Source organism: Phacochoerus africanus, chromosome 1, assembly GCF_016906955.1.
Source record: "Phacochoerus africanus isolate WHEZ1 chromosome 1, ROS_Pafr_v1, whole genome shotgun sequence".
Classification (NCBI taxonomy): domain Eukaryota; kingdom Metazoa; phylum Chordata; class Mammalia; order Artiodactyla; family Suidae; genus Phacochoerus; species Phacochoerus africanus.
In genome coordinates, this window is record NC_062544.1 from 82,046,856 (window position 1) to 82,060,293 (window position 13,438).

A 13,438-nucleotide genomic window follows, 5' to 3' on the forward strand; every position below is an offset into this window, starting at 1 on the left:
CCTCAGTCCAGCTGCTGTACTTTTTTCTACGACTTTGAGGTCCCTCCATCTCAGCTGATCTCCCTATCGGTTAGGTGGCTTTCTAGGCTGTGGGTTCCTTTCCTCTTTAACAGCTTCCTCTCAGAAGTGCTAGCTGGTCCCGTCATGATTCCTTTTCTATCTCTCTCTCTTTTTGTTCCCCTTTTGTTCTACCCAGTTATGTGGAGGGTTTCTTGCACATTTTGGAGGTTTAAGGTCTTCTGCCAGTGTTCAGTAGATGTTCTGTGTGAATCATTCTACACGGTAGATGATTTTTCTTGATGTGTTTGTGGGAGAAAGTGAGTGCCATGTCTTACTCCTCTGCCATCTTGGTCCTTCCCCCTAAATTCCTTATTCTTGAATGTGTAATCCAAGTTGTACTTCTTGAAATAACCTGACTAATATGCTACTTTTAGGATGAGCAGGAAAGAAATAATTCCAGCATGTTTCCTGCTTTCCTCACAGCAAATTATGAGCAGTACAACACATGCAGGAAGCTCATTTCTTTTTCTGTTAAGGCATGGAACTATTTGTGCAAGGTGAGAAATTATGTCATCTTTCCTTCTGAACAAAAGTTAGCACATGCTGTAGACAAACTGTCTAAGAAGTGGACTAGGATAGCAAATTTCAGTTATACAAAAAAGGGTGCACAAAAAAGGGTTTTACATTTGTGTTAATGTGATTATTTCAAAGACAAAAGTTTTAATGTTCATCCACTTACTGACTCCTGTATTTCAAAGGCATCTGAGCACAGTAGATTAGGAAAGTTAAGAAGCAGATAATAAGATTAGGACTAGCTCAAAAGTCAATTTAGGGTCCAGGTATTTCCCAGGCACATCTAACATTTCACAGCTATGATAATGTGGACAAGAAGGGAGTAACACCTTCAACAGGGACCATAATAAGCAATAAGTTGTTAAATGCAGGAAAAAAGAACTGAAGGTAAAGAGGCTGATAGTAAGATAAAAGCAGTTGAAATGCCACAAAATAACCTGAAATTTCTCAGTGTTCCTATTCATCAATGACTGCATAATTATACTTAGTTATTTATCCTTATACTGGGAGGGGTTATAAAACCTGTAAAACTATGAGTACAAGTTGTTCAGTGGTCAATCAGCCTCAGAAAAGCTAGTCACTGGTCCATAAGTTTTCTGGATGTAGCTGAGGTGTTTTCTGGATGTAACTATATTTCCTTTCTTTGATGGAGGATTGCATGCATGCTACCTGCATCTCCAAAGACATTTGATTCTGTCTTCTTTGGCTTTAGATTCCAGAGCAACATACTTAGATTGGCGTATTTACCACTGATTGAATAAAATAAATGAACTCTAACTGGTGTACCTGTGTCCTCTATGTGTTCCCACGGTGCCTGAATTATCTACCTCTCTATTCTACTGCACCAAAATCTGGAAGTTGGAACAGGCCTGATGAGTCATTCAGTCTTGTCTGTCATGATGCAGTACAATATCCCACAAGGAGGGGGTCACGTACCCTACCCTCTTCAAAAGGTGACTCATTCCTTTACCTATTTATTTATTTATTTATTTATTTATTTATTTATTTTTTAGGGGCCACACCCGAGGCATATGGAAGTTCCCAGGCAAGGGGTCTAATTGAAGCTACAGCTGCTGGCCTACACCACAGCCACAGCAAGGTGGGATCTGAGCAGATTCTGTGACCTACACCACAGCTTACAGCAACACCAGGTCCTTAGCCCACTGAGTGGGGCCAGAGATCGAACCCGCATATTCATGGATACTAGTTAGGTTCATTACCACTGATCCACAGTGAGAACGCTCTACCTCTCCTTTTTAGAAAGCCCATTCTTATTATTGTTTCACAACTTTTCCCCACAATTCTGCCCATTTGTTATGGTTATTTCCTCTAGAACCTCCCAAATGCACCTCCATTTTTCTCTACAAATTACATACACAGAAACAATCACATCTTAAATTTCTTCCTCACAGAGCCTAACATCCAGGATTCCTTCAAGCACCTCTGTCTTGGGAAAGCATTCATTATCCATCTCATCCCCTCCTCACTGCCATTTATACCACCTGGCTCCCAAGAACAAATTCCACAAACTTGTACTCAGTGGCTTCCATCCAACAGGCACTTTGCTTGTCATCCAGGACATGCTGGTTATCGAGTAGCCCACAATTAGATGCATAATTTCTTCCGGGATAAGTACAGCAAGAGAGAGTTATAAGGTGCCTCCAAAGTATATACCAAGAGAGGATCAAGGCGGTAAAGTCCAAAAAAGGCTGCCCTTAGGGGTTTCATATTGAATTAAGATCTGAAAGAAGAGTAGATATTAACTAGAGAGGCACAGAGAAGAGACAAAGGACATGGCAGGAAAGCAGAAAGATGGGGAAGGGGGCTGTAGTTAGGGTGCAGAGAGCAAAGAGAGGCAAGGTGAGCATTCAGCAGGAGAGCACATGGGGCCTGAGAGCACACGGCATGGCACTCATGTTGGGGAACACTGTCTTTATCCTAAAAACAAGTAGAAGCTGATGAAAGATCAAAAGCAAGGGGCTGAGGAATTTCATGGTCAGGTGTGTCTCCTGACGACCTCCCTGGCGGTAGTGTGAAGAACCAATTAGAAAGGACAGCAGTGACTGGAGGGAGACCAATGGGAAAGGTTCTTACAGTACTTCAGGCAAGAAAGGAGATGGTGTCTTGGGCTACGGTGGCAAGAGAGGAAAGTAGACAGAACGGATATTTGGGAATAAAATTGAAAGGATTTGCTGATAAATTAGATACTGACCAAGGGAGCAGCAAGTGCCAAAGGTGAATCCTAGGTCTCTGCCTGAATAAAAGCATGGATAGCGGTGGTGCATTTTCTCAGAGAAGATAGGTTTGGGTGAGGGGAAGAACAGGAGAGTGGGTGCTGATGACCAGAAGGCCACACATCTCTACACAAGCCATCAATTACAGTTCTCAGGCATCAAAGGCTATGGAGTGCCCCAGGCTGAATGCTTGTGTTCCCTAGATTCCTATGTTCAAATCCTAGCCCCCACTGTGATGGTTAGGAGCGGCCTTTGGTAGGTCATGAGATCAGAGCCCTCCTGAATGGTATTAGTGACCTTATAAAAGAGAAGCAGGAGAGTCCCTTCCTCCCCTTGTGCATGTGAGGACACAACCCAGAAGTCAGCATCTGAAACCAGGAAGCAGGCTCTCACAGACACCAAGTCTGCTGGCCCTTGATCCAGAGCTCTGAGAAATAAATTTCTGTTGTTTATAAGCCAGCAGTCTATAATATTTAGTGATAGCAGCCCAAACAGACTAAGGCATAAAGAAAATCACGGGAGACTTTTTTTTTTTTTTTGTCTTTTTGCCATTTCTAGGGCTGCTCCCATGGCATATGGAGGTTCCCAGGCTAGGGGTCGAATTGGAGCTGTAGCCGCTGGCCTACACCAGGGCCACAGGAATGGGGTATCCCAGCCACGTCTGCAACCTACATCACAGCTCACAGCAATGCCGGATCCTTAATCCACTGAGGAAGGCCAGGGATCAAACCTGCAACCTCATTGTTCCTAGTTGGATTCGTTAACCACTGAGCCACGACGGGAACTCCAAGGAGACTTATTTTTTGGTGAATAAATCTCTCTCCCTCTTTCTCTCTCTTTTTGTTTTTCAATTTTTCCCTTCAGATAGAGGAGACTATTGCATTTACCATGACAAAACAGTTATACCTTTTTGGGGAGCCATGCCCACAGCACCTGGAAATTCAAGTTCCTAGGCCAGGGATCCTACCCGAGTCATAGCAGTAACCCAAGCCACAGCAGTGACAATGCCAAGTCCTTAACCACTATGCCACCAGGGAACTCCTAAAGTAGTTCAACTTTTAATGCCATATTTAATAATCACAAATACTAAGGTTTGGTTTCATATTATCACAGTAATTTAACTGTCACTGTTACATATATGTAATCATGAAAATTCCTCCACAGAAATGGAGTAGAATCTTTGCCTTCTATCTTAAGTTCTACAGGGATCATCTTTTCCTCTTGCTTCTGAAGGATTAAAGCTTTTTCTCTAACCAAGCACAAGGACGTGGAGCAAATACCTTTAGTTTCCCTCTGAGATGCCATTTGAATTATCAATAGCATTTCATGACTTTGTTTAGAGGCTTTTTAAAAAACAGGTACATTTGGTATACTATCAAGATATAATCAACTAACTTACTTTAAAGAGCTAAGAACTCTTAACATTTCTAAAACTAAGATGTAGTGAAATTTCTATCATCTTACCTAGAGAGGAAAGCCTATACCAGCAACTCAATATCCTGTGCAATGTTCCAAATCTCAACATAGATTTTCGGCATGTGTGAGAGGAGCCTTGATTTTTTCTTTCTTTCTTTTTTTTTTTTTTTTTTGTCTTTTTAAGTATTTCTTGGGCCGCTCCCGCGGCATATGGAGGTTCCCAGGCTAGGGGTCGAATCGAAGCTATAGCCACCGGCCTACGCCAGAGCCACAGCAACGCGGGATCCGAGCTGCGTCTGCAACCTACACCACAGCTCACGGCAACGCCGGACCGTGAACCCACTGAGCAAGGGCAGAGACCGAACCCTCAACCTCATTGTTCCTAGTCAGATTCGTTAACCACTGCACCAGGACGGGAACTCCAGCCTTAATTCTTATATTGCTATTCAGAGCAGTTATAAGATCCAAAATAAAGAACTGAGTTTTAAGGTTCAAATTAAATCCAAATATTTATTTAACAACCTAAATTTGAGATTAGCATTCATTAAGAAACAGCAAGAAATAACACTTCAGTGATCCTGTTTGAACTAGAAAGCTTTTCTGAAGACACTGAATGAGAACTTTAGAACAGCCTCCAAAATAAAATTTGGTTCTAATCCTTAATTAAAATATAGCTACTGCACATAGCCCCTAACCTCCAAAGACCACCCTCGTCATTTTAAACAGACTAATCATAGCAGGTCTTGAGCCAAATATACCTGCTATGACTGCAGTGTGTGGTTTTTGCCTCATATTATTTTAAACACTTGAAACTAATTGAGAGTATAGGCATCACAGAGGGGTTACACTACACCTAATTCATTTTTACATCCTCATCACCTATACAAATGTTCTACACACAATGTATATGAAAAAGCTTGCTTAATCGTCAAAGGAATTAGGAAGCCCACAAAACAAGATGACAAGGCAGAGCTTAATTAGCACTGCAGTCAGTCCTGACTGCATCAACATTTGTGTATTTATATAAGGATATCAATGGTAACATGATTGAGAGTAAAAAAAAATTACATGGATTGATTTCGTTGGCAGATGTTGTACCAGTTTGAGTCAAATTTCAAAAATACATATTTATATATAGCTACTGTACATCCTCCCTGGCCCCTAAGACCACTATCCTCCTCCTACACAGATTTACTGTTACATAGGCAAGACAAGCCAGGTCAGCTCTTAGAGGTTAATTTTTGTTCAGAAAGAAGTCTTCCTGTTCAAGAGAGAATGAGGCAACAGATCATCCCAAGTTCTTGCCCATTCATTAGTCATCCTATTTTCTGACCCTTCGTCTGTGGGACACATGGAAGAAGATATTCAAGTTGATGAGGCCACTGCAGGGCAGTATAAGCTGAAGGACAAGAGCTCAAAATAGGCTCTTCCCTGTTTCACTCTTTCATCAGGGGGTTTACTTGTTACTGACAAGTTGATCTTTAGGCATCACCTACCCTCTAGACTTAGACTGTGGAGTTGTTTTCTCTTTGCTTGGTCGTCTTCTTATCCTTTTCCACATCTCTGTTAAGACTCACAACACACATTGAAAAGTCTAATACACCAGGAGGACAAATCCCAGGCCTGGCACTGATACAAATGTACTGTGTGACCTTGGGCAAATTGCTTAACCTCTGACACTAGTTCCATATCCATAAAATAAATTACACTACACGGTTGACCTTAGATCTCACCAGCCTCCGCTTACTAAAGATAATAACTCTATTTTCACCATTTCATGCCCTCACCTGTGTAATAGCATCTCAGTCCCTGAATCCCACAACCTCCACATTCACTCACTCCGTTACATAAATTTATCACCTACTATATGCCTTGTTTATGGCACTGTGGCTAAAATTACAAACAATCTTGTTCCCTGTATTGGTGTGAAATTAGATTTTCATTCTGACTGCTATGAAGAACTTGGATGGCAGGAAAACAAGAGTGAACATGGGGACACAAATTCAAAAGCTATCATAGTGGTCTGAGTAAGAGAGGATGATGCAGCAGGGTTGGGAGGTGAAGATGGAGGATTCAGTAACTACTTTTTTTTTGTCCTTTTTTTTTTTTTTTTTTTTTTTTTGCTATTTCTTTGGGCCGCTCCCACGGCATATGGAGGTTCCCAGGCTAGGGGTCGAATCGGAGCTATAGCCACTGGCCTATGCCAGAGCCACAGCAACGCGGGATCCGAGCCGCGTCTGCAACCTACACCACAGCTCACGGCAACGCCGGATCCTTAACCCACTGAGCAAGGGCAGGGACTGAACCCTCAACCTCATGGTTCCTAGTCGGATTCGTTAACCACTGCGCCACGACGGGAACTCCAGTAACTACTTTAGAAGTAGAATTGACTAGGCTTGTTAAGAGATTATGACAGGGAGGTGAAGGAGAGAAGGAGGTGCCAAGGTGACTCCTAAGTTTCTGGTTTGAGCTTTGTTGTTGACTGGGGGACCTGGGGAGGAGCAGGGTTAGGGATAGGAATGGTGAATTCTTATCAGTCTGCAACATTCACAAAACATTCAGGTGAAAACTTCAAATGAGTAGTAGCTGGAGTGCACTGGAGATAAATATTTGGTGGCTGTCAGCAAACAGGTGGTGTTGGAAGCCATGGAATGAAAGTGATAGGGATGGAGTAGGCACAGGTAGTTTTAGAAGTACCAGTATAGGATCATAGATAGAGAGGGAAATCTAGGGAATTTGGGGAGATCACTGTAAGTTAATAAATTGCTCAAAAATGCCATCAGAACAAGGCAGGCTTACTTGACTAGTGGAGGTTCGAGAATTGCCTTAGGTCCTTGGAAGGGGGATGGGATGAGGCCTGCATTCAGATTCAGACCAAGGGCAGGAGTTTGAGGACCACCCTTCTGCTGATTTGAATACACACCTTACTGGATACCAAGGAGGAGCTACTACTCCCAGAAAGGAAGAGGCAGGCTTTTTTGACTCCTACTCCCCTTGGAGGATAAAACTGTAGCACACCGGATCCTCAGGGCAGAGCTTCCTTGCCTGCCAGCTTGCATTTCTCACAAGTGTCCTATCCTAATAAATCTATTTCTTGCCTGTCACTTTGTCTCTTGGCGAATTCCTTCTGTGTGGAGACATGAAGAACCTGAACTTCAGTGAGTCCAGACACAGGGTGAGTGAGTCTAATTTAAAACCATGGGTTTAAGTCCCAATCTGTGTTTAGGCTGGGTTTGAGTCCTGGTATGTGGGTTCAAGTCCCAATCCGTGTTCTGCCTAGGTTCAGGCCTTAGTGCCGTCAGTTTCAAAGGGGCTCACCAAAGAGGAGAGAGTTGCCTGTCTTATCTCATCATTTGGTGCTGGCGCCCATGAATAATGTCCCCATTAATGGTGCTGACTCCTGAGAGCAGCCTTCCCTGGGTAATAAGGCAGTCAATTCTGCATGGGCCTCACTGGGCTAAAGCCAGGCTCCAGTCTGCCCAGAAGTAGAACAAGTTCTCCATTCCCCACACAGTGTCCAACTTAGTCATTTGAGTCACAGAGCAGGCGGTTTGGACTGCAGTACTCTAGAGAATATTGCCTGCAAGTCCCATTCATTCCCAACAAGCTCAGACATCATCATCTGAGCCAGATCCTGACTGCTCCCAACAAAACAAAAGAGAAGGGTGTATAATCATATATCCTTATGTATGTGTTCAGGATACCTGCCCAAACTTATCTGAGAACCCACTTAGGCTCAAACTGGGTCATCCCCCACCCCAACCACCACCACTACAACATCATTTGAATAATACTATTTACAAATCTTTCATCACCAAATTTTCCCAACCTTCAGCACTTCATCTAATTGATGGCCTTCATCTTCTACCTAGTTAGGGCCTTGGCTTTGAGAAATGTGGGCTATAGTAGAGTCTAGGAATGCAAAGGTTGAGATATTTGTTTGCTAAATTGATTTTGAAAACCTGTCCCACCCATTGAGTGGTACATTGTGATAGAAATGATAGAAACAAAAACTAACAAAGAAAGCAACCATCACGCCAAAACTTGATGTCTATATGACACCATGTGCAAAGGGGAAGCATACTGAGGAGGGGCTTTAACCAAGAAGGCTCCTGTGGACAGTGTAAGTACTACAGTGACCAAGACTGGGACATAAGGGAACCCTCCAGGCCCAGTCAGGAGATGGGCAGAGGCAGGAAAGGAGGCAACATGCCCGTGGCTTGGGCCACTTCTTCATCAGCCCAAGCTGGGCTCCGAGGTGGCCTGAGGGAACAGAGAACAAGGTACCAGTGTCTTGTGGGTGGGTGACACATAGATACATGGTTTACCACATACAATAGAGTAAGTGGCTCTATTAGAAGTGGAAACAGACAGAGCGTCTTGGAAAAAGAAGGACTGTGCTTCACTCTTCTCAGCAGAACAGGAGCAAGTGTTTTTTTGTTTGTTTTTTACTGAGCCCATTTAACCTGAGTCTTAGAGGATGTAAAAGTGATCTCCAGGTGGGCAAATTATAAGGACAGGATTCTAGACTAGAGGTGGAGAAGCAGATGGTGTGCCTGGGATAATACTCTCCAGGAGTATGAACATAATAGCAGTGGTACGCAGTTGTGCTAGGTGATCTAGGAGAAGACTTTGGGTAGCATTGCAAACACTACACAACAGTGAGTTACTTGGAATTAAGAAAGTTGTCTGTCTTTTAATTATCTTCCATCCTTGCCCAGAGGAATTCCTCATTTGGCTACTAGGATGCTAAATCTAGATCAAAAGCTAATCTTCCTTCTTAAACAGAGCAGGTTTTAGGCTCAGAGGTTTCATAGGTAACAGTATTTAGCTAGAGCTTAATATTATTTTGTTTTGATTATACTCCTGCCTTTATTTGTGGTAAATGATAGGGTTTTTCCATTTATAGTAGTAATATAAAATGATCCTTCTAAACAAATGTAAGTGCAAACATATTAAGGAATTAATCGTACAGGTGGCAAACACTTATGGTAAGAGGGATGACAGTGGTATGTGAATATCTGAAGTGTTAGAAATACCCTCCAGGAGAAAGATTAGCAGTTTGCTATGTTGCTGCACTAGAATGTTGAGAGATTAGGCATGGCAATGGATCAAGTTTATGCCAGGCAGATGGGAGTTCAAATCTCCCTTCAGTACTTTCTGGCTGAGTGGCCTTGGGCAAGCCTCTTAAGTCTCTAAGTCTCTTTTCCCTCACCTCTGTAATGAGGAGCTATTCTACAGAAATGTAAGGGTTAAAGTCAGCCAGGATGCATGTCCTAAAACTGCAGACATTACTAACCTCCTTTCTAGCTTTCCAGCAAGCTTCCCAAATGACTCTGACCTCATTTCTCGAATTCTGTGAGACATTATGTCTACAGTGCTGTTAATTGGTTTCAGAAAGGAACCGAATATGTCATTTTTCTTAACCAGTTGAGAAATCAGCACAATGCTCATAGCTATTCCCAGGTCATCTCAAAATGTTGTCAGTTGGGAAGGGGACCACACACTTGGGTCCAAGCCAGAGGATCCATGTTAAATTCTACTAGTCCTCTGAATGCATTTTGTAACATTAAAAAAATAAGGTTGGAGCTCCCATTGTGGCTCAGTGGAAACAAATCTGGCTAGTATCCATGAGGATGCAGGTTTGATCCCTAGCCTTGCTCAGTGGGTTAAGGATCCAGCATTCCCTTGAGCTGTGGTGTAGGTTGCAGACGCGGCTTGGATCTGGCATTGCTGTGGCTATGGCCTAGGCCAACAGCTGTACCTCCGATTCAACCCCTAGCCTGGGAACCTCCATATGCCATGGGTGTGGCCCGAAAAAGACTAAATAAATAAATAACAAACTTAAAGAAATATAGCCATATCTCTGAAAATTTGCAATACTGAGAAAAAGGGGGGGGGGAAGCACTTAATCCACATCCCACAGTTCCAGCCCATCTTTTCAACTTCTCCCTCCCCAAGACTCTCCCATTCCTGAGACCGCCATGAGGCCTGAAAAAGCCTGTGGGTGTGGACTTAGCCAGTGTGACCAACAACAGCTCAGAGCACCAGTACCTGGGTCTCTGGCTTTCCACTCAAAAGCAAGCACAAGCCAAGATTCGGGAACCAGGAGATGACCTTGTAATGGTAACACCTCACCCAAATAAGAGATAATCTGGACCAGCCGAGTCCCCTTATTGAGCTCAGTCTGAACTTCCAGCTCTTGTCAAGTCACTAAAGCACCATATAAGAGCAGTTTCCCCTCAAAGAGTAGTAATAATTCTCATTTTCCAAATTATGCATTGACTTTTTGGGAAACCTGTCATTAGAGGATTTTCTGTCTGCTGACCTTTGCTTTCACGTGTTGGAAGTGTTTTATTAAGTAGGGCATCTCATTAAAATACAGGACACTGCTACTGTCTCCCACGAAGTTTTGTAGTTCCAGTTACAAGCATTATGGGCAAACATTTATGACTCTTTGAGTCTTGGGTGTGGTTACACATTTGTCCTTTACCACTGCCATCATTTTTCTTACATGAACCACCAGATTTAAATAGATCAGATACAGTTTTTTCTTCTTACAATTTGGTACAATTTAGAAAAGCAGTTTTTGGATATCCTTTTTCATAGATTTGTAAAGAGATAGAATGATATAAATCTCAAAACAATAAAGGAATGCATGATTTTTAAAAAGATGCAATTGGACATATTGGCATTTTTTTTTAATATTTCTATTCCCATATGCTAGAGTCTACTACTAGAAATCCTAACTTTTGATTGACTGAAAACCAGTGCTCTATCCCTTTCCCTCAAAAAAAAAAAAAAAAGATTGATTACTTTTGAATGATTTTCACAGCTCATTAGTAACCTATTTAAGGCTATCATCCAATCTACAAAATACTTTGTTTTGCAAGTCTTGGTGATATATGTTAACATAGCCATATATACATACAAAAGACAAGCATATTCTAGGGCCTGATATTATTCTTTGTTGAGATATTAATAGTTTTAAAATTTGTATTTAAGGCCCTGGAAAATTATCAAAGAATCCACACAATATAACTCTGATATTGTCGTTTAGTCTAGCAATTCAGAAGAAAGGTTTTATTAACAGAACTTGAGCTTAATCTCAGGATCCAAATGTTCCAAGTTCAAATAAATCCCCCACAACGCCTGCTTGCTCTTCTGCCAAGTCTGAACAGCTGAAAGCAAGTACTGACTTGTGCCTACAAACAGGTAAAGGAGCAGAAACTAAATCACCAAGTGACGTAAAAGCAACACCCAGAAGCGAACCCCTGTTAACCTTTAAAGATAACATAAACAAAATGGTACCTGTTCTTCGGCTTTTTGGTTTCCCAGCATCGATAAATATTTTCTAATTGCGTGGAGAGGATATTTTTTGAAATAAGAGGATCTCGACTGAGGCATCAGATTATCCATGGTGAGGAAAGCACAAAGATCCTTATTTGCCCCTCCCTGTCGGCAGCCGCATGAAATCTAGAAGCTGCACAATTCCTCAGACGCCTAGAGAATTGCTTGTAGCTCGGCCACTTTCCTGCAAACAAAGCAGACGTTCTCCTCTGCGCTGCTTCCTCTTTTGGGTAGAGTTCTTGTTGAAAGCAGACAGCTATGTTCCAAAGGCATCTAAAAACGTCCAGAAATGCAATGCCCTGAGGGCAGCAGGAGCCAGGAGGAATGGAGGGCTGGTCCACCGAATGCAAATTGCTTAGTGGTAGTGATGCGACTGTCCTATTTCTAGCAACAGTGTTCTGTTGCAAGCTATGTTAATATTAGCTAGCTGGTGACTTTCCACACCCACAGACTCTCATGAGGTTTAATCTTAATTTTTCTGACAGCTTTTCTAGCTCTTAAAGAGGACAAGACATGTGTTTTTTCCTGTTTCCTTCCAGAATTCTTATCAGCGAGAGCACACACAGACAACCCTCAGCTGCATCAGCTCTAAAGTGTTGAATCATTCAGGCTTCGGCAGCATTGTTTTAGGGGATTTCTAAAAAAATTAACCAATTGCTTCACTCTTCATTGTTATCCTGGAGTTCAATGTTGGCACTTAAAACGTTTGATTTACATTATCATGCATTATGCAACATGCCCAGTAACCAGATACTTTATGTTTATTGAACAATAGCTGCAAACAGATTCCATTCTGAGTTAAAAGGCTTTTCTCCCAGAATCGTTATCACAAATCCACAGGCTGACTCCAGGAACATTAAATTTCCCCAGGCTTTATTCTGAGGATAAGAAAGAAAAAATATTACACATTTATTTTCTAACTATTATAAAAACGACTCATGCTTTAAAGAGAGAACATGATAAGAGGTCTATGGTCTTAGAGGACATGAAATCATAAAATTTGAAAGTTCAATATTTTCTTAATACTCTATGGAAGTCACAGGGTTTCTGAACAAAGTCCCCAAGTGGGCTTTGCTATTTTATTACCCTTTTTAACTTTGCAGTAGCTCCTTCATTTGATGAACATTTGGCTACTTGTGTGAGGGGCTGTCAGCCCCGCTTATGTGAGGGTATACAGCAGCCAAAAATCTTTCAAGTGGAAAGGGAGAGCTGATCTTTTCCCCTTCAGAGAGAGCACAGAAAGCTGGGGATACAGGGGGCAGGCAGAACTTGGGGAACCCAAGTTGCATCCTGTGCCATCCCCCTGGACAGCCCCCCTCACACTCCTGGCTGGTCCACTCGCCTTCAGGAAACACACTTGATGGGCTAACAGGGGCTGTGCTGCGAGCAGCCCAAGCCATCTGTCAGGCTGGCGTCAGCCCAATTGCAAGGTGATCTTCCAGTCTCACTAGGCCCAGACTGGTAATTCCAAGAAGTCCTTTGCATAAAGTTGATGGGGCCTGCTCCTCAGAGTAGGCCCTGTCCTCCTGCCACCTCTCCAGGCACGCTGATTCGAGCTGACAAGCTCTTGCAGCTGGCTGAAGAGGCCGATGCTAAAATGTCCCAGAGAAGCACCATGATTGCAAACCACCAGCATGCTAAGCTCATGTATTATGTCCTCACTTCCAGCTCAGGACTCAGAAGCACAAGGAGCTCAGAAACCTGGACACCCTGGTCCTGGAAAGAGGGTGGCACTCAGGGCATTGAGAACAAGCAGAGATGCCATTATACACACCTTCCAGGAAGCCACAAGCTGTCCTTTTGCTTGCCTTTTTGAAAATATCTATAATTTCAGAGATGCCTCTTATCACGGGCAGAGCCACACA

The 13,438-nt window shown here is 42.7% G+C and overlaps 1 protein-coding gene across 1 annotated transcript in view; it reads right to left on the bottom strand.

The window, feature by feature from the left end:
* Positions 1-11,941, bottom strand: part of ATP2C1 (ATPase secretory pathway Ca2+ transporting 1) — a 155,726-nt gene extending 143,785 nt beyond the window's left edge. The window contains exon 1 of the mRNA XM_047768294.1: positions 11,535-11,941. Coding sequence (XP_047624250.1) covers positions 11,535-11,642 — 108 coding nt within the window. The 5' untranslated portion in view covers positions 11,643-11,941. The remainder of the gene's footprint in view (positions 1-11,534) is intronic.
* Positions 11,942-13,438: the final 1,497 nt, after the last annotated feature.